General features: G+C 60.6%; 1 protein-coding gene across 1 annotated transcript; it reads left to right on the top strand.

Annotated features, from left to right (window-relative positions):
* Positions 1–675: 675 nt before the first annotated feature.
* On the top strand, positions 676–19,269 carry RRP1 (ribosomal RNA processing 1). The gene is made up of 13 exons (XM_042955752.1): positions 676–1,168; positions 2,270–2,352; positions 3,421–3,478; positions 4,964–5,049; positions 6,781–6,842; positions 9,099–9,228; positions 9,317–9,381; positions 9,565–9,731; positions 12,359–12,438; positions 13,050–13,147; positions 13,332–13,351; positions 14,244–14,357; positions 14,900–19,269. The coding sequence occupies exons 1-13, from the start codon at positions 1,036–1,038 to the stop codon at positions 15,136–15,138; spliced, it is 1,335 nt and encodes a 444-aa protein (XP_042811686.1). The 5' UTR covers positions 676–1,035; the 3' UTR covers positions 15,139–19,269.
* The last annotated feature ends 8,216 nt before the right edge of the window (positions 19,270–27,485 follow it).

Raw genomic sequence — 27,485 nt, 5'->3', positions numbered from 1 at the left:
TCTCTGGCATCCTACGCCCACTGGCGGGGTTGTTGCATCCATACGACTCCTGAAACAGAATGCTACGGGCACCAGTGACAGTCACAACAAAGTTTATTACATCGTTTTATCATCACCTGGGAACAGAACAAAGAAAGTTTCCAGATGAGTCAGAAACAGTTGTCAGATGAGTTAAAAACAGTTGCCTAATGAGGTATTTATTTTAGACTTTCTGCCTCTAAGTTGCAACCAGTGGATCTCGTTGACCCTGTCTCTGATGCTCTTTTCTTTGAACTTTTGTTTCCTTAATTGGTGAGGCCTAATTTACAAGAGTATGAAGCTAGTTTACAAGAGCAAAGCGAGGCTGTTATCGCTTAACCTTCAGTGTTGCAAGGCTGTTACCGCTTAACCTTCAGTGTCAACAGCAAGCTGTTATTTTTCAAGCCAAGCGTTAGCCCTACACTACAATTTAACCCTTACAGGGTGAACTACAGCCCCCCAAAAGACGGGCACACCCTTAACGACCTCTTCCTCTTTTTTTTTTTTAAAGTTATTTATTTATTTAGAGAGGGAGACAGAGCCCACGCATGCGCAAGCAGGGGAGGGGCAGAGAGAGAAAGAGAGAGAGAAAAGAGGGAAAGGCAAAGAACTGCAAGCCGACTCCACACTGCCAGCAAGGCGCCCCACGCAGGGCTCGACCTCACCCACGGTGAGATCACGACCTGAGCCTAGATGAAGACTCCTGACACTGACCCGACCGAGCCACCCAGGCGCCCCATAATGGTCTCTCTTTAACCCCGAGTGTCCAGGGTGAACGGCCACCCGCAGAACCAGCGAAGCGGCATCCCGGACCGGCCGCTAGGCGGCGGGAGCTCGCGCCCCCAGAGACGCCGGCGCGGCCGGGAGGCGTCACTCGCTCGCGCCGAGAGAGACGGGCGGGGCCGATGACGTCACGCGCACGCCCCAGAGAGGCCGGCGCGGTCCTGTGACGTCACGCGCGCGCGCGCCCCGGCGAAGCGAAGTGGTCGCCGGCGCCCGAGGGTCGGGGCGTTCGCCATGGGCCCGCGCGTGCCGCTCCCCCCCGAGATCCAGCTGGCCCAGCGCCTGGCCGGGAACGAGCAGGTGACCCGGGACCGGGCGGTGAAGAGGCTCCGGAAATACATCGTCGCCAGGACTCAGCGGGCCGCAGGTTGGCGTGGGCTGGCGGGGCGTGGGCGCCCTGCGGGGGTGGGACCGCGGCGGGGGTCGCGGGGCGGCCGGAGGCCTGCGGAGGCGCGGGGCCGGGTGGGACGTCGGAACCACGCGGGACCTCCACGTGGCCGGGCCGGCGCGGCCTCCGTGTGGTGCAGGCCCCCCTGTCCTGCCCGGCGAGCTCTCGCCCTGCGCCCCTCCCCTCTCCGGCCCCTCGCGGCTCCTCCTGGTTGTGGTGGTGACCACGTGTCCCTCTTCGTGGACCCCTTCCCCCCTCTCCAGCCCTTACCTCCTTTTCCCAGCTCAGACCTCCCTCCCCCTGGGAATCGGCGCCGTCCTCAGACCGTGTGTCCTGATATCTCTGCTACCCGGTGTTCGGGCACTCGGCATTTTTCCCTCAGGGCGGCATTTGTTGCCGTTGGTAGTTTTCTCTTTGTGTAGTCACTGGGTTGTGGTCTGAGTTAGGTGCAGTGTGGCCTCTGCCGGGGCGGAGGACGTGCTTCTTGTGAACTGATCTCTCCAACGCTGGTTCTGAAAGTGTGGCCCCTCTCAGCAGCTTCCGCGTCACCCGGGCACCTGTTAGAAATGCAAATTATTGAGTCCCATTCCAGCCCTAAGGAGTCAGAAACCTTCCAAGTGATTCCATTCCTAGTGCTAAAGTCTGAGAACCATTGCTTCAGGAACGGAGTGCCGGGCACATTTCTAGGACCCCTGTAAATATTTCAAGTGCTTTTCTGTAGCTCCCTTCCTAGTTTGAATGAATTAACTTTTTCATTTAAAATTTGAAGCTTAACACAAAAATGCACAAATCCCAAGTGCAGAGCTGAATGCATTATGACAGACGCATGCAGTGTTGAGAGCCCAGAAATGGAATATGGATACTTGTAGATTCTTGTTTATTGGATGAATGAAATGGCTGTTACCTGGGGGTCTAGGCCCAGTCCCAGCGGGTTCTGAGTTGGGAGGATGGCGCCGGAGGAGAGGGCCAGGCACCTTGACAGTGAGAGGCTTTGATGTAATTCGGGCAGTCGCATTTCTCTGGCTTTGTTCCTGGCACTAAAATCTTGGTTTACCTCGAGTGTTGCTGTTTCTGGTGCAGGTGGTTTCACTCATGACGAGCTGCTGAAGGTTTGGAAAGGACTGTTTTACTGCATGTGGATGCAGGACAAGGCCCTCCTCCAGGTGAGCGTATGAGGCGGTAGCAGGAGAAGCCGGAGTAGCCGTGCCAGTGGGAGGACAGATGGGCATTTAAGGTAGCCTCAGACACTGGGTGCACTTTCACAGCTTCGATGCTGTATTTTTTATTTTTTTGCTAAAAAAACAAAAAACTGTTTTTTGGGTTTTTTTTTAATGAAAAATGGAACTACCCTACGACCCAGCAATTGCACTACTAGGTATTTATCCAAGGGATACAGGTGTGCTGTTTCAAAGGGGCACATGCACCCCCATGTTTATAGCAGTGCTGTCAACAATAGCCAAAGTCTAAAAGAGCCCAAATGTCTACCATATATAATATATATATATATATATATATATATATATATACACAATGGAGTATTACTCGGCAATCAAAAAGAATGAAATCTTGATATTTGCAACTACGTGGAAGGACCTGAAGGGTATTATGCTAAGTGAAATTAGTCAGAGAAAGACAAGTATATAACTTCACTCGTATGAGGACTTTAAGGGACAAAACAGGTGAACATAAAGAAAGGGAAACAAAAATAATATAAAAAAAACAGGGAGGGGGACAAAACAGAAGAGACTCTTAAATACAGAGAACAGACAGGGTTACTGGGGGGGCTGTGGGAGGGGCGATGGGCTAAATGGGTAAGGGGCATTAAGGAAGCTACTCCTGAAATCATTGTTGCACTATATGCTAACTAATGTGGATGTAAATTGAAAAATAACAAGTGAATAGACAAAAAACCGAAAAAAACCAATATTGTAATAAACATCCTTTTATATTAAAATTTTTTTAGCGTTTATTTATTTTTGAGACAGAACATGAATGGGGGAGGGGCAGAGAGAGAGAGGGAGACACAGAATCAGAAGCAGGCTCTAGGCTCCGAGCCGTCAGCACAGAGCCTGACGTGGGGCTTGAACTCACGAACCGCGAGATCATGACCTGAGCCGAAGTCGGATGTTTAACCTACTGAGCCACCCAGGCTCCCCTCTCTGCTGATGCCTCTTGTTGTAAGACCACGTTTCTTCAGGGTCTGAGAGCGGTTTTTACTGTTTACCACGCAGGAGGAACTAGGGAGGACCATTTCCCAGCTCATCCATGCTTTTCAGACCACAGAGGCACGTGAGTATCCCTGCCCTGGGGAAGCCCTGGGGTAAGGGCAGAACGTTGGCTACGGGACGTGGGAGGCTTGCGTCCTGAGACCTAGAGAAAAGGGAGGCCCCGTTCTTCCTGGCGTCTGCTGGTGCTTAACTGCAAAACCCTGCTCTAGGTGTCTGACGGTATTAACCTGTTTATCCACCGTGGACCCAGCTGGAGTCTAAAGGGCCGGTATCTTACATTTTAAAATAAAAACGGAGACCTAGAAATGGAGACCTAGCGCAGGGTTGCCGAATTGCTTGGCTGAGTCACCTGATAGGTGGGGTGTTCCCTCAGTGTTTCCCCAGCGCTTCTGTGCTTGTCCTGCCCAAGATGCGTGGTTCTCAACCCTGCTGCCTGCCCGCTGTGATCACTGGGGCATCTTTACGAATCTTGACGTCTAGACCCCGGTCCAGATGAATGTGGCTCTGGCGTTGGGGCCGGGCACCGGCAGTTTCGACCTCCCCACGGTGTTCAGGTGGGCCACAGCCAGGGTGGCCCGGTGTCACCCTGTAGATAGTGTGGCCGTTGCTGGTGAGGACCGGGCGGGTTTAGTTCAGTTACACTTACGTGGGTGGAGTAGTGCAGTTAGGGGTGCACAGGTAGTCGAGGTAACTACATCTGAGCAGACAGCGGAGGTCTGTGTTTTCTAACTTGTTCTCTCTGAGAGCCTGCAGAAGGCCAAGTAGAAAGACTCGCCTGGTGATAGTTGTACGAGTTGGACTTGGGCTTGTCTGTTATTGAAGCGCCTGACCAAGCTTTGCTGTAGGAGAAACTTGTCACAGGAGATCAGGGAGGCCCCACGTGTGTCCCAGGGTCAAGGCGTGGGCAGGGCTGGTTCCTGGAGGCCTTGCTCCTGGGCGTGCAGACACCGTCCTCTCCCCGTGTCCTCACCTGCTCGTCCCTCTGTGTGTCTGTGTCCTGATCTCTTCTTACAAAGGCACAAATCAGATTGGCTTAGGGCCCCCATCGCTCCCCTCGTTTTACCTTCATTCCCTCTTTAAAGACCCGATCTTCAGATAAAGTTATTCCGAGGTCCTGGGGTTAGGGTTCGACGTGAATTTGGGGGACACAGCTCGTAGCACTGTGTGCGACTTCCCGCCATTGGTGGGCTTCTGTGCCTGAGCGGGTTAGGGGATGTGGGGGCCGGGCGTGGGTGTCGGGGAGGGGGCGGGGGACTGGCTGGAGCCGCTTCTCTGCTGCCGGCTTTGCCAGCTTGCTGTGCCTGTTCTTCAGAGAACGTGGCTGCGGTTTGAGGTTGTAGCTGGGCGCTTGCTTTCTGAGGTCCCTCCTGGTCCCATTTCTAGGCCCGCTTCCTAACACCGCTTCTGAGCTCCGCGGCCTGGGGCAAGGACCCCAGCGGTTGGTTGCGCGTGGCGTCCTGACCGGGTTTCTCCACACTGTCTCACCCCACCTTGCAAAGCGGCATCCGTGTTCCCCTGTGATTCTCTTCTGGCCTTTCTCCTTCAGAGCACCTGTTCCTTCAAACATTCTGGCAAACCATGAACCGCGAGTGGACGGGCATTGACAGACTGCGCCTGGATAAGTTCTACATGGTGAGGAGGCTCTGCGTTCTTCTCTGGGCCCCGCCGTGCCGGCGGCCGTGGGCATGAGGGCAGGTGGGGGAGAGCTGGGGGCACGGCACCGAGAGATGTGGCCTCTGAGCCTTTCCTGCCCTGCCTGGGCAGCGCGATGGCCCTGAGGACTGTGACCCGTGAGTCCAATGGGCCTCGAGGGGAGCACGGGCCCGCGATTGCACAGCGTCTGCCCCATCTCAGGGTCGGTGAGCGTGCAGACGGTTCAGAACGTAACGCACGGGCTTCGGTCTCAGGCAGGGGTGTCAGAGTCACCCGTCTGGGGAGAGTCGGTGGTGCAGCCATCGCATCCCTGCTGGAGAGGCCGTGGCCCTGTGAGCCAGCAAGCCTCCGTCGGGTTCGTGCCCGAGACACAGACCTCGGGTCCACGGTGGGCTCCAGCCTGTGATGTTTTCCTCTGCGTGAGGACGATTCATGTGATAGTTGTGTGCAGAATCCGCTTTTTCTTTTCTGTGCTGCATTCCTGCGAACTTCGGTTACTTGTCTGCTCTCAGAAATGCAGGACAGGTGGAGTTTTACGCACTCAGGGTCTTGCCGTCCACTCCCCTCCCCCCCCATTTGAACCGCAGTCTCGTCACTACAGTGGTATTCGCTGGGACTTGGGGCAGTGTTGCCGTCTGAGAGCAGGGGACCCAGTGGGAACCCAGTAGGGCACTGGCTGGGCCTCACTGAGGACGGCCCCGTGGGGCTGTAGTTACTCGGGATCGGCTGCCGGCTCAGACTCGGCCCAGGGCTGCGTGGACACTGTGTATCTCAGACGCCAGGGTGAGGACCAGCTAGTGGGCAAGGCCCGGAGCCCAAGAAGGAAGGAGGGTGGACGCTAGGGCAGTCGGGGTGGGGCCAGGACCCGAGCTGTGCACGTGCACAAGGTGCAGGTTTACAAGACAGAGGAGCTTCTGTGTGAGTCAGCTCCCCGTTCCCTGAGATGCAGTTGCCGCGACCTTGGAAGGATGGCTTCTGTTGCTTGGTGGGGGCCTGTGTGAGCGCGCCCAGCAGCACAGCCCCCTGTAGAGGCCAGCCCCCTCGGTGGCGCCGCCGGCCCCAGGAGTGATGTCACATGAGCCCCCCGTGTTCCTAGGCACGGGTCTTCTGGCTGCCAGCTGTGCCCTGTGCACCCTCTGTCCCTTTACCACTGCCGGATCCCTCTGCGGGCTTGCTGCTCGGCCTCTGGACGGTGGGGAAACCGGGTGGAAAGGCTGTTGCAGCGGGAAGCGGGGAGTTGTGGGGGGAAGCCGGGACCTGATGTGAAGGCGAGAGAGCGAGCGAATGCTTCCATTCTGTCGGGACGGCAGCCCTCGGGGGGGGGGGGGGGGGGCAGAGGGGCCGTTCTCCGTTTCAGACCTGGTTTTCCCAAAGCGCTCTGCCTCCCCAGGGGGGACCCACGCTTGGTTCTCTGCTCCCACCCCTGAAACGAGGACACTTCCGTTTGGCTTTTGTTGATGGTGCTGCCGGTGCCCCCGGATGTGTCCACTGTGAGCTAGAATTCCGGGTGCTCTTGGAAGGTGGGAACATCCCAGCCTGGGGGCAGCGGCGTATCCTCTGGACTCAGGGTCCTGAAGCTCGGTGTCCTGTCCACCGGCAGCTCTGGGGGGCCTGCTGTGCGCTCTGGGCCACGGAGACGACCAGGGTGGAGGGGATTCTGGGAAGTCGGGGCCTTGCTCCCACTAACGGGGGTCTCTGTTCATGCCACAGCTCATGCGGATGGTCCTGAACGAGTCCTTGAAGGCCCTGAAGATGCAGGGGTGGGAAGAAAGGTTGGTATTCATGGTGCATCCTGAGAGCCGCTGTGCTTCTCACGGGCGAGCCCACGTTCCTTCCCTGGGGGTTGGGTCACGTGCCTCTTCTTTAGCTCTTTGTCATAAAGAGACGTCAGTCTTCCCGTGAAAGGGTGACCCAGTGGTGCTTCATAGGAAGGCATTTGTAACATCGTAGTTGGTTCTTGTGTCCTCAGAAGTGAACGTTTTCAGCCTTGATGGTGAGTTCTTACTCTGAATCCCAGTCGAGTTCTCTCATTGTAAATAACGTAGTGTCATTTCTCAACATAGTTAACGCACAGCCAAGGTGGTGGTTTTTGTTTTTTGTTTTGTTTTCATATGGGGTGGCATAGTTGGCTCTGTTGTCAGTGGTATTTGCTTCCAGTCACAGAAAGTTTTGATTCATTCAGACTTGTCACTTTTGACAGTGGTGCTTGTGATGGGGGAAGTCCGCGTCCCCCACATTAAGAGGCCCCCTCGGTCTGTGGCCGGCCTTGGGCTCCCCCGGGCTCCGGGCTGGGGGGCTGTGCCGAGCCCCAGCCCTCCTCCACCCTCCTGGGCCCCCCGGGACCACGCCCGGCAAGGCCACCTGGGCCGTGCCTCCCAGGTATGGCACCACTGTCTACACCTTCAGGAGGCAGGCCGAGGTCTGCGGCTCCAGATGGGTTTCTGAGCTGCCATTTTAAAGCTTTTAAAATTAAAACTCTGTTTCTTTACACTTTTTTCTCATCGTGAGAGTGACACTTCCCCGTGTAGGAACTCAGAACACATTTAAGATGCTGAACAGCAACAGGTAACGACCTTTAAGGTTCTGCGGTGTTCTGTGTGCGGGGCACAGAGGGGCGTGGAGCAAACACCACGTTTGCAGAGCGCTTTTTTATTTCACTGACGATGCATCAAAGGCGCCCCCTGCGTCCCGTGTTCTGCTGCAAGGTCTGGGGAGCGGGGAGGGTCGGAAACAACACATTGTGAGTGGTTTCGTGATTAAGAATCGTAAGTATGCTAAAGTGCTCATTTCAAGCCTGCGGACCCTAAAACCAGTGCCACTGGCCTAGCTGCTGCACCAGGCATGTGTCCCAGCCCAGGCGGTGCATCTTCTGGAGAGCGAGGGGACGTCCTTGCCTCTGGCCCGCGTTTTCCCAAATAAACGTGGATCAGCAGGAGCGGACCGTATTCCCTGATTATGAGTGACTTCATGTTTAGGGCAAGGGTGCCTCTGCTTGTGAGTGATTTTCATCCTTTACTTCCGGGGGGGGGGCGGTGCCCGGGGTCAGGCGCCCACCGGACGGGACTCAGGATTTCAGTCCCCATAGGTGGCTGGTGCCTGAGCAGAGGGGCATGTTAAAGGGACGTCTTATTTCTGTTAACTCTTCGGTTTATCACTGCGAGAGTAGTTCCAGCCTCGTTGTGGGGAATGGAATGCAGAGGTCCTCTTGAAGAAGCTGGGAGCCTCCCATCGGCCTGGGGTCACCAGTGTTGTCCGCCCCGGCTGTCCTTGCAGCCTGTCCCCGTTCTCGAGCAGCCGGATGGCGCCGGTTGCCTGGCAACGTTCGTTACTGGCCCTGGCCTGGGAGGAGGGGTCCCCAGGCTGAGCCGCAGACAGCATCCTTTCCTAGCCAGCGAGTCCCCGTGCGGCCAAGCGTCCGCTTCAGCCGCGGAGCTCGTTAGAGAAGGCGCGTTTTACGATTCAGGTGAAGGGAACACTACGTTACTCTGCACCTCAATGCATCGGGACCATCAAAGGCTGGTCGCCAGGGCTCTCTGACCTTGGAGCCCCAGGCCTCAGACCACTGAAACCAGCATGCTAGGGGAGGGCAGACGTGGTCTGCCCGGGCCACGTACTCCATGCAGTGGAACCGGGGAAGCGGCTCTTCCCCCTCGCTGGCCTCCCCTCCTTTCTTTGCCCTGTCCTGGCGTTCCTTCCCCGCGAGGACAGAGCCGTGCGAGACGTGGTGGTGCGGCCTCTTGTCACTCCAGGCCCCCGGCATGGTGTTGGAAGGGAAGGCCCTCGTAGCTGAGGTTGTCTTGCCACGTGTGCTGGTGCCGACAGTGGTCCCACATCTGTAATGACAAGTCCTTTGTGCTGGAACAGACCTGCCCGGGTCACCAGATAGGCACCGGCGGAAAGCGGCACGTTGGGAGGATGGGCGCTTGCCTGTCACCGTGCCCCGTCCGAGTTCCGCTTCAGGTAGAGGGACCTCACCGGCTCGTGGCCGGCTGTGGCCGCCTGCTGTACCTGCCCGTCTCCCTCCTCAGGCAGGCGGAACGGCTGCTGGAGCTGCTGACGACAGAGATCCTGCACCCTGACAGCCAGGCCCCCAGCGGGGTCAAGAGCCACTTCCTTGAGATCTTCCTGGAGGAGCTGAGCAAAGTGGGCGCCGCGGAGGTGAGGGCGGCGGGCCGAGGGTGGCGGCCGAGCCCCTCACCTGTGCGCAGGCACGAGGGCCTCAGGCCACGCCTGTCTCTTCCCGTAGCTGACGGCGGACCAGAACCTCAAGTTCATCGAGCCCTTCTGCACGATCGCCGCTCAGACTAAGGAGTAAGTGGCAGGGCTTCCTCCGGCCGGTTCTTTCTCGCTGAGTTCCCCGGATGCCCACCTCCGGGAAGAGAGGCTGAGTCCCGTCCGGGTGCATGACAGGGTCACTGGAGGGCGGCTGCCGTGGGCGGGGCTGGATGGATGGGCGCGACCTAACTGGCCTGCTCCTGTGCGGCTGCCCCTCAGCTCCCTGGTGTTGCATAACATCACTCGGGGCGTCTTTGAAACGATCGTGGAGCAGGCCCCGTTTGCCATCGAGGACCTTATGAATGAGTTGGAGGCAGCAGAGGAGGAGGAGGGGACGTCGGAGGACGAGCGGGAGGAGGACGTGCCGTCCAAGGAGCCACGGAGAGGTGAGGGTCACAGCACATCTGGTGTGCCGGCACCCGTCCTGGCCCGGCAAGCTTCGGTGCCTGCCGGGGTCCCCGCGTTCACCTCTGGCCTGGTCCCCTTGTTCCTGAGCTTACCCCCAGCTTTTATCCGTGGCTCAGCAGCCGGGTTGACTTCCAGAAACAAGCACGTGTGTTTTTCCTCTCCAGCCTCCCTTTCCCAGGATGCGATCCTGACTCCCTGGCTCCTTTCTGACTTACGGTTCCTCCCCGCTCACCCTTTCTCTCCAGTCCCAGCCCTCCATCACTGGGCCCACCCGGACCACCCTGTTGAAACAGCCTCCCAGCCCTTGCCTTGGCTCGCTCACTGGGTTTCCCCCCAACACATCTCATTTTCTGGGATAAATCACTTAGATAAATCACGTTTGTCATTTGTGGCCCTTTCTCCCCACCGGACGTGGGCTCCCCCAGGACGGCGAGTGTTGTTGATCACAGCTGCGTCCCCAGTGCCGGGAGCGGCACCTGGCACAGACGAGGTGCCCACGAGCCAGGGTGGGTGAGTGAGTGGATAGAGCGTACCACGGGGAAACCTGCCACGGGGGATGTCCCGGGGAAGGGCTGTGGGGTCTGTTCACCGTCTCGATGTTCATGTGGGTCCTCGTGGGACGTCAGTTGATCTCAGTGGCCTGTGGCCTCGGTCGTGGCCTGTGGCTGCAGGCGTGCGTCTACCGCCAGCTTTAGGACTCTGCCCGCCTCTGACTCTTTTTGTGCGAAAATATGCGTTATGTGAAGCTTACTACATTAACCATTGTTAAGTGTTCAGTTCGGTGGTGGTAAGCGTGTTCACACTGTTGTGCAGCTGTCCCCACCATCTTTCTGGAACTTTCCATCTTTCCATACTGAAACTCTGTCCCCGTTAAACACTGACCCCCTCCCCTCAATCGCTCCCTCCCCAGCCAATGGCGCCCACCATCCATTCTCTGTCTCCGTGACGCTGACTGCTCTGGGACCTCATATAAGTGCATCCCACGGGATTTGTCGTTTTGTGGCCGGCTGATTTCACTCAGCATCACGTCCTCGAGCACATGTCAGTTTCTTTCCTTGTTTTTTCTCTTAAGGTTGAATAGTGCACCACCGTGCATAGACCACGTTATGGGTGTCCAGTCACCCATCGAGGGACCCTTGGGTTGCTTGCACATTGTAGCTACTGTGAAGGACTCTGCAGTGAACATGGGTGAACAGGGTTTGCTCGGAGTCCCTGCTTTCAGTTCGTGGGGGCAAATGCCCTGAAGTGGGATTGTGGGATCATACGTAACTGTTTTTAAAAATTTTTTGAGGACCCCCTCCATGCTGTTTCCACAGCAGCTGCACCTCTTGCATTCCTGCCAACGGCGCACAAGGGGCCCCATGTCCTGTTTTGTTGGCGGGAGCATCCCCGTGGGTGTGAGGGGGTGTCTCGCTGTGGTTTTGGTCTGTGTGTCCCCGATGATCGGGGATGTGAACACCCTTATGCACTTGGTGGGCGTCTGTGCGTCTTCCCGGAGATGGGTCTGCCCTAGTCCTTTGGGCAGGGGAGGGTGCCCTGTGCCGCTGAGTGTTAGGGGCTCCCTGTGTGTTTTGGACACTCACGCCTTGTCGGGTTTGTGATTCGCAGATATCTTCTCCCTCTGTGCACTGCCCTCTGGGTAGCGGCTTTGGGTGCACGGAAGTTTTCATCCTCATAAAATTCAATTGCCCTGTTCCCTGTGTCTTCTGGGCCACACCTGAGAAGTCCTCGCTGCGTCCAGTCTCGTGAGGGCCTTGCTTTATTTACTTCTCACAGTTACGCTGTTTGAGTTCTTACACGTAGGTCTTTCACCTGCTTCAAGCTGATTTTTGTTTATGGTGCTAGGTCAAGACCTAGCTTCGTTCCCTTGCACATGGATGTCCAGTTTTCCCAGCACCGTCTGTTGAAGAGCCTGTCCTTCCCCAGTGAGTGGTTCTAGAGCCCTTATGGAAGGTCATTTGACCCCGTGGATTCAAGGGTTAATTTCCCCCCCTGCCAGCTCTTCACGCCCCCAGTGGAGCTTTCCTGGCGTCTGTGTTTGTGCCCCCAGCGTTTTATCCGGCCATCTTGTGTATCTTGCCCATCCTTTTCCTCTGTAGCCGAGTCGCCCCGACACAGGCAGGTTTAGTAGTCTCCTGGAGGGCCCCCTGAGCCTGCCTGTGGCCCTGCCGTCCCCCTTCTCTGTCCTGCGTGCCTGCCTGTTGTCCAGAACCATGCTGCAGGTGGGCCGTGACATCATAGCCCCGAGCGATCTGAACACTGTCTCTGCAGCCCCTTGATCGGGGGCTCTCCCGTGGTGAGATCTAGCACCCCTCTTCTTTGTCTCCGGAACTTCTGACGCTGCGTTGGCTATGTAAGCGCCCGCTCCTAATTCTTAGTTTCGCTCTGAGGGCTGCTCAGGCCCCTCCGCCTTTGGGACGTTGCTTTCATTTCCAGGCCTGCAGTGGCACCTTACCCCTCGGTGTGAGCCCCCACCCCAGCCTGCACCTACCTCTGCCCAGGTCTTGGGCCCTGGTGCACGGGGCTCCAGGTTCCCAGGTGTTTGTGTTGGGGTCCTCTGCACGCTGGGTATATGCACCTGTTCACGGGGGCCCTTTTGTTCTAGGCTCTCTCCACGGGGCCGCACCTGACACGAGCGAGGAGCCAGCAGGAGATGGCGAGGACAGCATGGGCCCCGTCCTCCAGGTGGGTGGCCTGTGTTCGGGGCCTGGCTCCGCCTCTGCTCGCCAGGAAGGCGGGCGCTCCAGCCCCTCACGTGCCGAGTCACGGAGTCCGTGCAAGCGGTGTGCTCCCTGTTCGCCTCTTGGAGCACTAGACCCATGAGATAGCACTGCCGACGGGTCACCTTTTGTGTTGCGCTCGGGGTCAGAACCCGGCAAACAGGACCTGTGACTTCAGGCCCATTGGAAACGTACACTTCCTACTAACTTTTCAAACGTTGACTGCTTGTTAAAGGAGTAGGAATTAGGTGTATGGCCTAAGTAGCATCTGTCAGAGTTGAACGAGTGTTTCCTGCTCATCTTGATGTGGCTGCCCGGGGCGCGGCGGGGGGGGGGGGGGGGGGGTCACAGAGAGGCTGGCCTGGGTGGGCCCTTTACATTGTCAGCAGCGCTGGGGTCCTGCTCACTGCCTCATGCCTTGTACGTGGTGTTAGCGGAGGGGACTCGGGAGGACGTCATCAGGACCCGTCCTTGTGACCCCATCGGAGAGTCTGCATGTGGTCTGCGTGCTCTCTCTGCTCGGTTTCCGCTCCCAGAGCAGCTGGGAGGTGACTGGTGTCTCTTTTTGGGCAACAGTTTGACTATGAGGCTGTGGCCAGCAGACTGTTCGCGGCGGCCAGTCAGCAGGACACCCCTTCCCAGAACAGGAAGCGCCTCTACAAAGTGATCCGGAAGTAAGTTGCCCTTCCCTCTGTCCTTGGCGTTGCCCTCGCTCCTTTGGCCTGGCGCCTTCCCTCCGTCCCGACCTCAGAGCACGGGTGGGGGGCTTCATCGCGGGCAGCCCGGTGCAGAGACGGGTGCGGCCTCCGCCCTCGGGCAGTGGCTGTGGCCGTGCTGAGTGCCTGTCTTTCCTTGCAGGTTGCAGGACCTCGCTGAAGGTGAGCATCTCGCGCCGGGACCCCGGCCTTTCTCCTGGGCGTACACTGGCTCGCGTGGTCACCCTCATGACTTGACTGGTCTGCGGAGGCGGGGCTCTGGGGAAGAGGGGGCCCGAGGGGTTCTGCGCTCGCCCTAGCCCAATGCTGTGGCTGTCAGCCCTGCACGTGTGCTAGAGCCCCGGGGGCTTGTGACGCTCTGCTGGCCCCCCGGGCACGGCAGCCCGAGAACCTGCATTTCTAGTGAGTTCTCAGGCCTGCCCTGCTGCTGGCACGCTGTGTGGCAGACGGTAGCACTTCTCAGTGCGTGGCTGGGGGGGCTGGTAATGAGGCTTCTTCTGAAAGGTGTTTTCTCGGCTTATGACTGGAGACGGGCATGTCCCCTATTTCGCTGTGAGAACTTTTAAACACAGCGACGTCGGGAGGGTGTCCAGTTCTGCCATCGGTATTTACTGTCCCTGCTGTGTCACATGTCTCCCTTTTCCTCCGTCACACCGTAACCCCAACTACTTTGTGCGCACCGTGAGCTGAAGTGTGGTATTTTTAGGTAAAATTCACGCACGTGCGTGCGTGTTGCGTACGTCTGGGTGTCACAGGCGCTGCCCCCGTCAGCGTAGAGAACATCGCCATTGGCCCGGAGGGCGGTCTTGGCTCCCTTTCAGCATGAGGTTTTTAGGGCATGGGTCACGACCCACCATCAGTGCTGCAGGACACCCCCCCCCCCCACTTCCTGCTGGCGCGGCTTCGAGCCGGTCGTGGCTGTGGGGGCATGAACACGGTCTTCCTGCTCGCGGCGCCTGGAGGTGGACCCTGCATGGTGGTTTGCAGTCCTGAACGCGCACCGACAGCATCACAACCTGCCTTTTGCCTCCTGATCACCTGCCTTGGTCCCTAGGGCTCTTCCCTGAGGATGACGTTCCGGAAAAAGCCTGCAGGAACCTGCAGGAAGACAGGCGGGAGAGGAAGACGAAGAAGCGTTTGCCCAAATCTGGGTTACAGAACAAGGCAGGTAGGATTCGTGCCTTGGTGCTAACCTTGGTGTTCACCCACGGTGCTAACCGTCTCAGGTCCTGGCATCTACCCTTTGAAGGGTGTCCTGGGTCGCCACTGCTTCTGCCCGTGCCCAGGCCACCTCCCCCCGTGTTGGCTTATGCCCGGGCCCTTGCTGCAGTCAGTGGCCCAGCTCGTGCAGCGCTGCTAGGCTGGACCCCGGACCCAGTCTGCCCCATCCTGCATTCCGGGCCTCCTCACCCCTCAGGTCGCACGTTTGTGGCCACCTCCTCTCTCCTGAGTCTGTCTGCTGGCTTTCCTGAAGGTCTGCTTCCGGTCCGCCTGCCCGGCCGGGAGCCACCATAAATAGCCTCGCGGGTGCCCGATGGCTGTGGCACTTGACCTCCACGCTGCTGGGACGCTCCTGAGCCCGTCGGTGCTTCTGTGTGGGCTCCCTTTGTGTGTCCCGCGTGCGGCCCCGGAGCCGGCAGCGTCTTTGGTCCGGGTGGAAGCGAGGCAACCAGGCCCCGGCGCCTCGTTCACGTGGCCTTGCTGTTGTAGGGAAAGGCGGCGAGGAGGACTCGTGCCCAGACCTGAGCTCCGGAGCTGAGAGGATGGCGAGGCGGCAGGGCTCGGGGGCTGAGCGCCCCGGGCCCCAGGAGCAGCCCGGGGGCCCTGCTGGGAGAGGGGCTCGGAAGAGGCGGCGGCGACGGCAGCCTCGGGCGGGGGCCAGAGCGAAGGTGACCGATTGCCAGGACCTACGGATGAGGAGGCGGCAGCCGCCACGGAGCGGGAAGTGACCCTGGCAGGCCCCGCACATGCGGGGAGGCCCTTCCCTGCGGCCCCTCCGTCTTGTGCTGAGGTGAGCGGGGGATCGGGGCCGCAGGGCCCCGCTCCTAAGACCGTGTCCCGATGGCAGCGGCTCCTGACCTGCTGTGTCGGCAGAGGCTCGGGCCCCTTGCTCGGTGGCCGTGCCCCAGGCCCCAGAAAGTGCTGGCGCCGTGCTGACCTTGGTCAGGAACCTCCGAGACGTGAAACTGTCCTGCAGACCCTCTCCCTGGGCCAGTGACCCGCCACACCCCGGGGCGTCCATGAATAAAATGCTGTGCAGTTGTTTCCAGCAGAGTCCCGCTTCTGGTGCGTTCGTGCAGGAAGAGTTCCAGTGGGGAAAACTGCTAGGTGCTTGTTCCCAGTAGTGTTTGTATCTCGTACCCATTTTGCGGAGAAAAAGTTCACACACGTCTCGAAATTTGGGAGAGGACACCGAGCGTTAATTGTGGTTTTCGGGACGACCTCTTCGTAAACTTGTGTTTGGAGCTGACAGCAGCCGGGCTGACACACAGCCAACTACTGCTTGGTTGGTGTGTCCGAGGCAGGGAGGTTGGCTCTGCTCATCCCTCAGCCTGACTTGTGGGTGGACCCGTGGTGCCCCCGTCTCCCTTCAGCGCCTTTAAATTCAGCGTCGGCCCTGCTGCTCATCCTGGAGGGTCTGAGGCAGTCGTGTGTTGCCGGGACGTGACCGGGACCCTGACCGGAACCAGGGTGCTGTGAGAAGCCCCCCTGGCCCAAGAATGCGGATTAGGAGGACCGCAGGTGTGAGTCAGTGCCACGTGGGTCCCTGGTGGCCTCCGGGCTCAGGGCTGCGTAAGTGACAGGTGGGCACCGTCTGGGTCGGCCCGCCGGGTCACTGCTGAGCTGAGGTGTGTGGGTGAGCCCAGCAAGAGGACCGCACGGTCTCTCACCGAACCCCGGTTCCTCAAGCCTGCTGCACGCGGGGGCAGGTGGCCCCTGGTGGCCCCGTTCAGTCAGTTCAGCTGGGTGGGCAGAGCCAGGGGCCGACGGGGCGGGCCCCTGGACCCTGGAGGGCACGGTTCCTGCTGTGCAAAGTGACTTGGAAAAGCAGCACATCCCACCCAGAGCTCGGGCCCAGGCAGGGGCCAGGCGGACGTTGCTGAGGCCTTGTTTCTTCCCCAGCCGTTGGTGCCGTTTTGTGTGTGTGGCGGGGACGGCCTGTGCTCTGTTGTCTCGGCCGAAATTTCTTTGGTCAAGAGGTAAGGAAACAGCCACACGAGGAATTTCTGAAGAAACGAAAATCCGACCAGATCGTAGCCCTCAAACCAGAGGATCTGTGGCTTCCTCAGTGCTGTTTCCAGGCGGTTCTCCGACCACGCTGTGGTCCTTCCCTTACCAACCGCGTCGTGCGGACGATGTGACCGTTGGCGCGCTGGCCAGCTGTGGGCGGCTTGTGGTCGCTCCTGCATCTGCCAGCGCCCCTCCCTGTCAGGACGGGCTCTCCTTGGGCCAAACAGGGCAACCTCAAGAGGAAACGGAAGGTGATCGCCACCCAGTGCCCCCAGGAGAGCCTGTGTCCAGAAGAGGACGTTGTGTTTATTACTTGTGTATTCTTTTTCTAGAATCACTTTACTGAGCTGTAACTCACAGGCATTATAAGTCACCTCCATTGAGCGTAGGGCTCCGTGGGTCAGAGTTACGTAAGCATCCGCATTCCAGCTTTTGTCAAAGAAACCAGTGTCCTTGAACTGGCCCTCTCGCGGCCCCCACCGCCACCCCAGCCCCTGGCCAGCCCGCGCCCATTTTCTGTCTGCGTGTTCTGGACTTTCCATGTAGATGGACTCATCCCGTGTGGGCCTTCTGTGTGCGGCTTTTTGGTGCGGATGTTTTCTGTGTGCATCCGTGTTGTCCCACGTCGCCTGGGTCAGGGCTTCATTCCCTGTGTGGCCGAGTAATGTTCTACCGTGTGGACGCCCAAGTGTCACCTGCTGTCCGAAAGCACAGTGTTCCTGTGAGACCTTTCTTAAGCCGAAACGGCATAAAGCAAAACGGTTACCGTTAATTTACGTGGAAAGTTTTTTGGGCGTCTCCAGACCCCAAATCTCTTGTGATTCTGCTCCCCGGGACTTACTTTGCTAACGGAGACCCAAAATCGGTCGTGATCGAGCCCAGGTGCTCACGGACACAGCTCAGAGCTGTGGCGGCTGGAGGCTGACGCGGGTCCCGGGAAGGAGGTTGGCGGGGCCGCGCCCGCTGCTGGGGTTCGCGCCGCCTCTGTTACAGCTCGCTGCGGAACCAGTGCTGGCCGCTCTTCCCGCTTTTTGTCTTTTTTTTCCCTCCACGCAGAAATCTTCACATTGCGTCTGATCAGCAAGAACTGGTAGTGACCTAGGTGTTTCGTAAAAGCGAAGTGGAGGGTGCCTCCGCCGCATTTCCGTTTACCGTTTGTGCGCGGGGCGCTTGTGACCGCTAGTGCCGCTGTAGACACGCACGAGCTTCTGCGGGGACCCACTGTCACTCTTCGGTGTGTACCCAGGGACGGAATTGCTGGGCCGGGCGGTAGGTGACTCCTTGACCTGCGTGAAGATCCGCCAGGCTTCTCACAGTCGCCACACCTCCTGATGCGCCCACCTCTGGACGGGGCACAGCTTTAGGCGGGCGCCCCCCGGTGCCACTTGACCTGTGAGCCTGTGGCGTGCCCTTGGCGCCACGGCGCCACGGCTGATCAGAGCGGACTGACGGCCTTGAGGGTGCCTTGCGGCTGCAGAGAACCCGCCTGGCCCCTGTGCGGGGGTGCACTCCGGACCGTCTCACCCCTGCCCCTGCCTGGTCCCGCTCGGACCTGACTGGCTCAGCCATCCACGTGTGTGCTGTTGGCCAGGAGACAGTCACTCTGAGCCTTCACTGACCTATCTGTGAAATGGGGGTAACGTGGCCGGGCTGGGGATTATATTGCTGTTTTTTCCAAGACAGCCTGAAACTTACAGAGGAGTCACAAATGCGAGGAGCATTTTTCACCCAAACCGCTTGAGGGTTGTGTGCTGACTTGATGTGTATCACCCGGAACCCTTCAGGTGCATTTTCTGCAACCAGCATTCTCTTAACCACAGCACAGTCATCGAGTCAGAGTTAGCATGGGCCCCTCTGTGCCATCTAAGCCTCCGGTCTGTTCAGCGATGCCCTCTGCAGCCACGAGACCCCATCTGGAGTCACCCGCGTCTGATTCTCGCTTCTCTTCAGCTTCCTCTGAACGAGACCAGGTCCTCCGCCCTTGCGTACCATCCAGGACCTGGATGTCGGGTGGATCTCAGGCTGGCGATTCTGTACGTCGTCCCCACTGCGGGTGACTGGTGGTCCCTCGCGTCTAGACTGGGGTCACCCCTCTCGGCAGGAATCAGAAACAATGCTCGTTCTCCCCGTGTCCTGCCCGGGCCTCCGCTTTCCACCTGCCCTGGTGCGGAGGCACCTGCTTGTGAATGTGGCCCGTTCCCTTGGTTGTTAACGGTGTGTGTGGCAAGGGCCTCCGCAGCCCCAAGACGGAGTTTCTCGCCAAACTTCATTTACTCGCTGATTGACTTACATCGGTGGCTCATGGTTTCCTGTTTTATCTTGTGGGTTGTAATCTGTTCCTGCCACTTATTTTAATAGCATGTCCCATTTGGGCCAGTGGGAGACTTCAGGCTGGCTTCTGCTCCCCATAAGGAGCCCCCACCACCCCTCACCTTTGTCACAGTAAGAATCCTCAGCCCTGGGACTGGCCGCTTCTCCACAGAGCACTGACTCGATTGACGGTACAACCCTGCCCGGCTCGGGAGGAGCTGGTGTGGACGAGGGCCTACTGGAGTCCCTTCATCTTTCGTTCTGCCACCACGTCACTGAGATGTACCTCACGCAGTGTTCAGTTCTGCTTAAAGTGTCCTGTCTGGGGGTTCTTCATGTATCCACAGCGGCCTGCCTCTGTCACCACGGGCCGGCATGGGACATTGTACCCATCCCCCCAAAGAAACTCCATAGTGGGGGGCCTCTTAACTTGGAGAAAGCCTGTGTGAGGCTTCTGGACCAGCAGGAGTCCCCGCCAAGACGTGGTGATGGGTTATTGCTCACAAGGCTAATAAATGAATTTATGGTTTTGTCGAACCACTAAGAGGTCTGGAACACATACAGCTTGTGTCTGAGGCGACCTGAGGAATTCTCTCCTGGGTGCTTACACAGTAGCTCTGGGGGGTCAGTGGTCCGGTAGGGGCATCTCGGGACCCTTTGCCTCCTCTGTGTCAGCAGTACAAGTAGGTGGGACTCGAGCTTTGGTCCGGGGCACGTGGGCTGCCCCTGTGGCGTGGGGTCTCGGCTCACCGACCCCGGAGATAAGTCTCGTCCCTGCCTCGCCTTGCTTGGCAAGGCAGGCCTGGCCTTGAATCAACCGGAAGGGAGGGCTCGGGTCAGCCAGGGCCGCCTCTGAGTTAACTGCTCATCGGTCACTACCGTGACCGAGAACTCCCGTTTTAGCCACAACCAGCAAGGGGTCAGGCCCACTGCTTCGCTTTTGTAATGAGGACCAGGCGGGTTGGGTGGCAAAGCAGGGGACAGCTTTCACCCAGGGCAAAGAGACACCAGGGCTGCAAAGGAGGGGGTTTGGTTTGGGATGAGGGGCGGGCAGGTGAGGGGGTCCTGTGTGCTGAACGTTCAAGCAGGGGCGTGACCAGCCAAGGACGTTCAAGCAGGGGCGTGACAGTTTTGCACCTGTCCCGTTGGTAGTGGGATAGGGGGAGAATTTGGGGACAGTCCTGCCGGCAGCCCTAGGTTGGGACGCCTTCTGGCCGATGTCTTGGGTAGCTCCGGCCTTTACACACACCGCCTTATAAAAATAGCCTCTTAATCGCTAGGGCCCGGCAGCAAAGGACAGTCTCCTCATCCCCAGCCCAGAAGTTCCCCACATGGGCAGCAGGGCTTAGATAGAGGACCCAGACTCCAGGTGGTTGTGGACTTAGTGGGGTGGAGGGGCGGATGCAGGGGAGGTCCCGTCCTGTGGCCTGTACTCTGTAGAAGAAAAAGGAGGGTCCTGGGGGGGGCCTGTGTGCTGCTCACCCCCAGCCAGTGTGGGGGAAGGAGAGGCTCCAGGTCCCAGCCAGAACCCTGTGAGGATCAGTTAAGTCTCAGATGGGGACGTCTCCCCAGACGCCCTCTCTACTGTGAAAAGCCGTGCCAACCAGCTGACCCCAGCAGTGGGCGGGCTTGGAGACTGTTGAAAGGGGCCGCTCAGCTGGTAAATTGGGCTGATTTTCTTTCCCAAACCGGATTTGGCTGGAGGGAGCTGTGTCAGGCGGTGCCTGGTCTCCCCGTAGCAGCTGTGCCCGGGAGTCTTGACTTCCCTTTTCAGTCCAGTGTCACCGCACGTCCCTTTCCCGTGGGTTCTTTTGCTTTGAGCTGGTGATCAGCCAGGCTTGTCCGCCGTGGGGTTGCACCGAAGACGGCTCTACTTCAGCACCACGTGCAAAGGCACATGCTCGCTCGCGTCTCTGTCCACCTCCTGAGCTACCTACATACCTACCTGTCCCTTCCACCTACCTACCAGCCATCTGCCCTCTTCATCTGTCTCCCTCCGTGCATTTACCTGCCCTTACCCTGTCCGACACCCTCCCTCCGTCCCTCCCTAAGTGAAGAAGACCTGGAAATTCTGTCTGAAGGAACCTGTCCCCGCACCCCACCAGTGTCGGCCCCCATGCTGGCATCCTCCATGGAGTAGCCTTGTTTGCATGGAGCTCTCTGTCCTGATGTGGGTGAGGGGCAGGGTAGAGGTGTAGGGAGGGTAGTCTAGCCCCCTCTGGCGGCCCCTGGGGATGTCCCCTTCCCCATGTCATCCCATCCCATCCTTTTTGGGACCCGCCACGGGGAGCGGGTGCTGTCCCGCCACTGGCCTCTGGGGGCGCCCGTGGCCCTCAGATGGGCTCGTCTAGTCCCTAGTCCCTCCAGCCAGGTCATCGGGGGTGCTGCCCCACCTCCCCTTATGGCCAGTGGCCAAAGCCCCCAACTTGTTCTTTTCTTTGAATGGAGCCCTGAAGGTGCCTCTCAGGGATGGTTCCCTGCAGTCACGGGCCTCCTGGCGCTCGCCCCCGTGCCCTGGGTGGGTGGGCTGAACCCTGGGTCTGTCTGATGGGGATGGGCTGCGTGGGCCCTCGCTCTTTCCGGTCGGCCCAGCAGCCCACCTTGTCCTCCAGGCCCCAGGATGGACACAGGCCCTGGGGTCCTGGCTCTGCTCTTAGGTGGCTGGTGTCCACGTAGCTGGCTCAGAGGGCATCTTACCCCAGCGTGGCCGGCCCCACCGGTGAGGCCGACGCGGGGGCTTCCTTTCTGAGGGGCCTCGGGAGCCCAGACCTCTCCTTCCAGGGGTTGGCCCGGAGCAGCTGGCAGAGCTCCAGGCCACCATACTGCACGCTCGTCCCTGTTCTGGACCCTTCAGACTCCTCGCTACCCATGGTTGGGAAATACGCCCCGGGAAGAAGCTGCCCGGGCCCTCTTGGCTGGCGCTACAGACCTTGAAGGCGTATGTGAGGGCGGGCAGGCAGCCCCACCCACTTGGCAGCGGGCTCGTGGCCCCAGGGCCTGCAGCTCTGCCCACCTCTTGGAAGCCTCTGGATTCGTGGGGTTGGAGAGTACAGGCAGAGGAGTGTGGCCCTGAGGGCCAGTGAGAGGCGGGTTTAGGGGGTGGGGGGCGGCGGGTGCTTGGGCCCACGCGGCGGGTGCCCCTCTGAGGTGGGCAGACGGAGAGGTGTCTGGTCCCTCCTCGCGTGGGTCCCTAACCGCTGTAGCCTCCGTGACCTCGTCCGCACGTGGGGTGGGGTCGGTGGTCTCTGAGGGCTCCGTGGGGGTGTCCCTGCTGCCGCCAGCGCCACGTTTCTGGAAACCCAAGAGCGTGGTTGGAGTCCCAGGCAGACAGACGTTAGGCCTTTCCCAGGCCTTTCCCAGGCCGGGGCGGGTGTCGACCCTGACCTCGGGGCTTGCCAGTGCGTTGCCACGGCCTTCCCGGGCACTCATCTGCGCGCCTGGCGGCGGTGTGCCGGCCAGGCCGCGCGGAGGACGGGAGGAGAGGGACGTGCGGGCTCAGCGACCCGCGGCCAGTGGAGCCGGGGGCCCCGGGTGGCAGTGCCGCTTCTGGGTCTGCCACGCGGCCTGGCCCCTGGGCGCGGCGGATACCCGTCGGCACGCGTCTCACCCCCGTTCCCGCGCCTCCCTTTGGAATTCTGACTCTTGACGTTGGGTCGTCCGCAGACGTTGGTGCTCCCTGGCGGGACCCTGGACCCTCGGCCGGCCCGTGCCCCCGGCAGCCCGGCTCGCTGCCCCCCTCTGCGGTCACCCTCTTGTTTCTCCCCTCCCCTCTCCTCTCTCCTTTTCTGCCTGAATGTTCACGTGGTCCCGTGTGAGGTACCGGTGACGGCCAGCAGTTCGCTGCGGACGCAGGGGCTGGAGACAGTGCTGAGGTCGGGGGCCAGCGTGAGGCCTGGCGGGCTCCTGCTCGGGGTCTCAGGCCGAAGGTGAGGTTGGAGCGGGGCTGCCGTGACATGAGAGGCTCGGGGTCCCCTTTCCAGCTCACCGGTTGTTGGCAGAATTCAGGTCTGTGCGGCTGGAGGTCCGAGGTCCCGGTTTTCTTGCTGGCCGTCTGCCCGGATCAGTCTGAGCCTCTGAGGCCGTCCGCAGCTCCCTGGCCAGCAGGACAGACTCTCACCTCGGAGGCCTGCGGCCACTCCTCTGCGTTCCAGCTGACCTGATTAGGACAGGCCCCCCACGCTGGGCCCGGGGGTGGGCCTCTCGGGGCTGACTGAGAATCCTGCCGCCGCAGTCCCTGTGTCCAGGCTTTCTTTCTCCTGAGCCTCACACTTCAGAGCTTGGCCCCGTCCCTTTCCTGCCCTTGGAAAATTCCCTGCTCTGGGAGGTTTGCCAAAGAGCGAAAGGGTTAGGAAACACTGAAATGTGGGGGTGGGGCCGTTACGATTGACAGAGCCAGAGATTGGCCCCAAGCTCCCTGGATGTCCAAAGTGCTCTGCCTCGCTCGGCAGTGCTGCTCATTTCCCCGGCCAGGGTCCGGGGGTTGTGGGGCCCGGCAGTGTGGCGGGGCGGGGGGGGGCGGCGTTCCGGGTCACCTCATCACCCCACCTCAATCCGCAGCCTGGCTCCCTGCCTCACCGTAGGTGTCTCCCTGTATACTCTCACCCTGCACGCCCCTTCCCCCGCTTCCCCCGGGAGCACCCTGAGGCCAGGGACAGGGTTGACCAGGCTTGAGGGCACCAGCCTGTCAGGAAGCGGTGCGGGCTCGTGACCAGCGGGGCCCGGGCCTGTGTTGGGCACGGGGGACGAGCATGTGACCGAGGGCCCGTGGCTGGCCCTGTCCTCTCCTGTGGCATGGTGGGTCAGCTTCTGGGCTGGCTCCTTTCCCGTTACGGACTTTGAGCTCAGCTTTCTGGGGACTGGATCCTGTCTCCTAGGCTAGAGGGCCAGGCCACTCCCAGGGGCCCGCGGCGGGGCTGCTGTGCTCCCCGGGCACCGGTGCCGTCCTGTCCTCACCCGCCCCGTGGGCTCCTGGGCTGTCGGGTGACCCCTCCGGCACACCCCAGGGCCCCGTTTCCTTCATGGCGTTTGAGTGGCCTCGGCCTTGCCCCGGAGCCTGGTTGGGCACGCTCCTGACGGCCCTCCTGTTGGAGAACAGAACATCCCGTTTCCCTGAAGGCTCTGGGTCTCCCGGACGTGAAGTCATGGTCCCCATCCCATCATCCCTTGTCTCTCTGGAGGCCTGGTCCCTGCACAACCGCGGCTCCCTTCTTCCCTTCCCGGGGCGCCCTGCCCACCGGGCCAGGCTCCACGTCTCTCAGCTCCCAGTGCCCTGATCAGCCCCGCCCTGACATCTCCCGTCGGAGCCTCTGCTTTGTGCCTAAGCGGTGCCTCGTTCACGCTGACCCTGCACCCTCTCTCCCAGATCCTTCCCTGGCACGAAGCTGTTTCAGAGTTGGACGGGTCGGGCCCTGGGCTTTGGGGCTCCCTGAGTTTGTGTCGTGTGCGGGGGCTTCTGGGAGGGGAGGCGAGGCAGCTGTTCCCTTGCTTCCCAGCCACACGTCCAGACGGTCACTGCTTTCTTTCCAGCTTCTAATTATCGTAGTAAGTTCTGCCTTCATGTGAATCGATGACGTGCTTGAGTTTCAAAAGCGGGGATGTTTTGATTTGGGACCTTCACTAACTGAACTCAGACTCAGGCCGGCTTAAACGGGAGAGGGGCTCACTGGCCCTCGCCTCTGGGGCTTCTGGAAGTGGTGTTGCCTCAGGGGAGCTCAACCACCGGTCAGTTCCCTTTTCTTGCCCACCCCTGTGTGACTGGTGTCCTTTAACCAGGTGGTGGCACTCGCCGTGCCCGCCATTGCTGAGAGGCTCTGTGTTGCTGCCCGCCCCCCCCCAAGAGCTTTTAGGGCTGCGACCTGGCAAATGGGGGCCGCTGGGTAGGGCGATGCAGGTCGTCCACTCTGGTCTCCCAGACCTGGGGTGTCGGAGCAGGAAGCAAGGTCTTTCCCGTGTCCCAGGGTGAGCTGACAAGATGGAGTGGCGAGGTGGGTGGCATCCAGCAGAAGCGTGACTCGTGTCCGTCCGCGCCGCACTGAGAGGCTCCAGCCCCAGGACTCACGTAGGCCTGGTCCGCACAGGCGCCTTTATGTGTCTGTGAAGGCTCTGGAGGCTGGCGTTCCCTGGGGCCCCTGAGGAGTCCTGCGGTCTGCCGGAGGCCGGCTTCGGGTTGGGACCGGAGCCCCCACACCCCTGTCCAGTTCCGGATGCCGTGGGAGGGCCCTGCCCTCCCTGTGAGCTGTGGCGCCCCCACGGCCCCCACGCGTGCCCGCAGCAGGTCCGTCAGTCATCGATGCGGCTCTAGGACGCCGAGCCTGAGGCTGGGGTTCTCCAGGTGGCCGATGGCGCTGCCCCCGCAAGGTGGAGGAGAGGCAGGAGGGCAGCACAGGGCAGCGGGGTCGTGGGCTCGCGCGGCTGGGCCATAGAGCCAGGCCCGTCCCGAGGTTGGGTTGCGCCGTCCGGACGGGGTCCCCCCAGCCCTCCCTGCAGCCGGTCACCGGCCGTGCGGTCGAGCTGCGACCTCGGTGAGAACGTTCAAGGCGTGTGGTGGTGTCTTTGTGCCCGTGTCTGGAACAGGGTGGGGGCCCCAGAGGCAGGACCGGCCGCCCTATCCGCGGGGCCCCTCCGTAAAATCGTTAGGGAATTTGGGCTGGCAACGGCAGGACGTCAGCCTGGGCGCGGGTGCCCGCAAGGGCCGCGAAGCCGGCCGCACCCGTCGGGGGTTCGCCTCGGCTGTGCCGTGGGGACTCCCGGGGTGGAGCCCCCATCTGTGACTCCGCTCAGCATCGTATTTGGGAACACTGGGCAGCGTCCGTGTGCGCCGGGCAGAAGAGGGGGTGGGTCTGCCCCGTTCTAAAGCGCCCCCGTGGCCCTGTGTCCCGGAGCGAAGGAGGCAGGAGAGGAAATGTCACCGGGACCCAGCTCCACGTCAGGTCAGGATAGGAGGGAAGAGGCGGGGCGAACGTGAGCGCGAGCCCTCTCCGGGTGGGCTGCTCCCCACCGTGTGCTCTGTCCCCAGCGTTTTTGTCACGCACGCCCGTGATCAGGTCCCACGTGGATGCTTGGCCCGGAGTGTGGCGTTAGTGCCACGTGGGGTCCCGCTGCGCGGATTCTTGCCGACACTCGGCACGCGGTGAGGAGCGTCGTGGGGACACAGGCTGCGGCGGAGCGATGTGGTCGGGCGTGCGTGTCTTGTGACGCGGTGAGGAAGCACGGGACTGTGGGCCGGTGGGCGGTGCTGGGGACCCCGTTCATTCTTTGGAAAATGGCTGAGGGGTGAGAGCCCCACGCTGACCCTGCCCTTCCCGTCCAGATGCTCCCAGACCCATCCCTGCCAGGGGTGGTCCGGACTCGAGGGGTGAGTTTCTGTAGAGAAAAAGTGAGTCCGTCGTGCGACCCTGACTGAATTGGGTCCAGGGGACGAAGACCAGTGGGTGTCATCTCCCAGAACCGGGAAACCAGCAGGTGAATGAGCCTCCGGTGGGAGAACACCCCCCGGCCTCTGAGGACCTCCCACCGGGAAAGGAGGACAGAAGGAGAGTCTGAGCTGGATTGAGCCCGTGGAGCTGATACCGGTTCACAGACACTGGGGACAGAAGGACATGTCACCCGACACGGTGGGGGCGCAGCGTCCTTCAGTCTGGGGAACCGCCCCAGGACAGGCAACCTGGTTCGGCAGAGAAACTGTAAGAAGGGAACGGGGTGGTGGGAAGTCCCCCGCCAGCCTCCGTCTGTGGACTGACCTTGTCATTCCAGTAAACAGACTGGGAGAGTGCAGATGTGGCCGGAGCAGCAGGGACGAGTGGCGGTCCGGGCGTGTGACAGTGTCGATGCCTGATGGCTGCTGACGGGCGCGAAGAGGCCGCGGTGTGTCAAGGGGGCCCGGCTGCCGGCTCTGAGCTGGACGGTTTGCCCTCTAGGCTCCAGGCTCCGAGCAGTCAGCACAGAGCCCGACGCAGGGCTCGAACTCAGGAACCGTGAGATCGTGACCCGAGCTGAAGTCGGACACTTAACCGACTGAGCCACTCAGGTGCCCCAGAGATGATATGTTTAAAAAGCCACGTGTGGTGTGTGTGTGTGTGTGGTGTGTGTGTGTGTATCTGTGTGGCATGAGTGTGTGCGTGTGCAAGTGTGCACGTGTGTGTGCAGGATGGCCGGCCACCCTGCGCGTGCCCGCCCGACGGTCTCGGTGGCAGGTGGTGGCCAGTTGGCCCCACCTCTCACGGCAGCACACGGACGGTCTGCCGTGGTGGACGTGGCCTGCCCTCTCTTCTGTGACACTCGCTGTCCCCTTGCCCGGCGTCTGCCTCGTCCCCTCCCAGAGTGCGGATGCCCCGGAGCCTCCAGGACGGCGGACCTGGCTGCTGCCCTGCCGGGACGCCGTGCTGGTGACACGAGGGCGGGCCTCGGCGAGGTCCACGCGGCGCCTGCTGTGTTTCGAGTGAAGCGGAGCCTCCTTCACGTGCACGGGAGCTGCTGGCGTCCCCGAGTCTCCCCTCGGTGCCGTCTGCCCCCCACCCGTCGCTCGGGAGCCTGAGGTGGATTCGTCTCCCAGGGGGCATGCGTTGGACACGATGTCCCGCAGCCACCATGACCCAGCGGGAGGGGGAGATGTGCGGCCTGGGCGTCCCTCAGACCCGGGCGGTAGCCACCGACCGTGCCCGGGGTTTCCCCGGGGGTGGCCCTAAAATCACCCAGCTCCCGTTGGGGTGGATGTGGTGGGGGGGACGCAGAGGGCGCCGCCTGCTGGTCCCCTGGG

The sequence above is a fragment of the Panthera leo genome, chromosome C2, assembly GCF_018350215.1.
Source record: "Panthera leo isolate Ple1 chromosome C2, P.leo_Ple1_pat1.1, whole genome shotgun sequence".
Lineage (NCBI taxonomy): Eukaryota > Metazoa > Chordata > Mammalia > Carnivora > Felidae > Panthera > Panthera leo.
Note: the sequence above shows the minus strand (reverse complement) of the source record. Positions and strands in the feature narration are given on the sequence as shown.

What these genes read in the sequence shown, in the direction of transcription:
- RRP1 (XM_042955752.1), top strand. Translation starts at nt 1,036, where the DNA reads ATGGGCCCGCGCGTGCCGCTCCCCCCCGAGATCCAGCTGGCCCAGCGC. An exon ending in ATCGCCGCTCAGACTAAGGA is followed by an intron (nt 9,382 to 9,564) that starts GTAAGTGGCAGG and finishes GCTGCCCCTCAG; the next exon opens with CTCCCTGGTGTTGCATAACA. An exon ending in GCATGGGCCCCGTCCTCCAG is followed by an intron (nt 12,439 to 13,049) that starts GTGGGTGGCCTG and finishes TTTGGGCAACAG; the next exon opens with TTTGACTATGAGGCTGTGGC.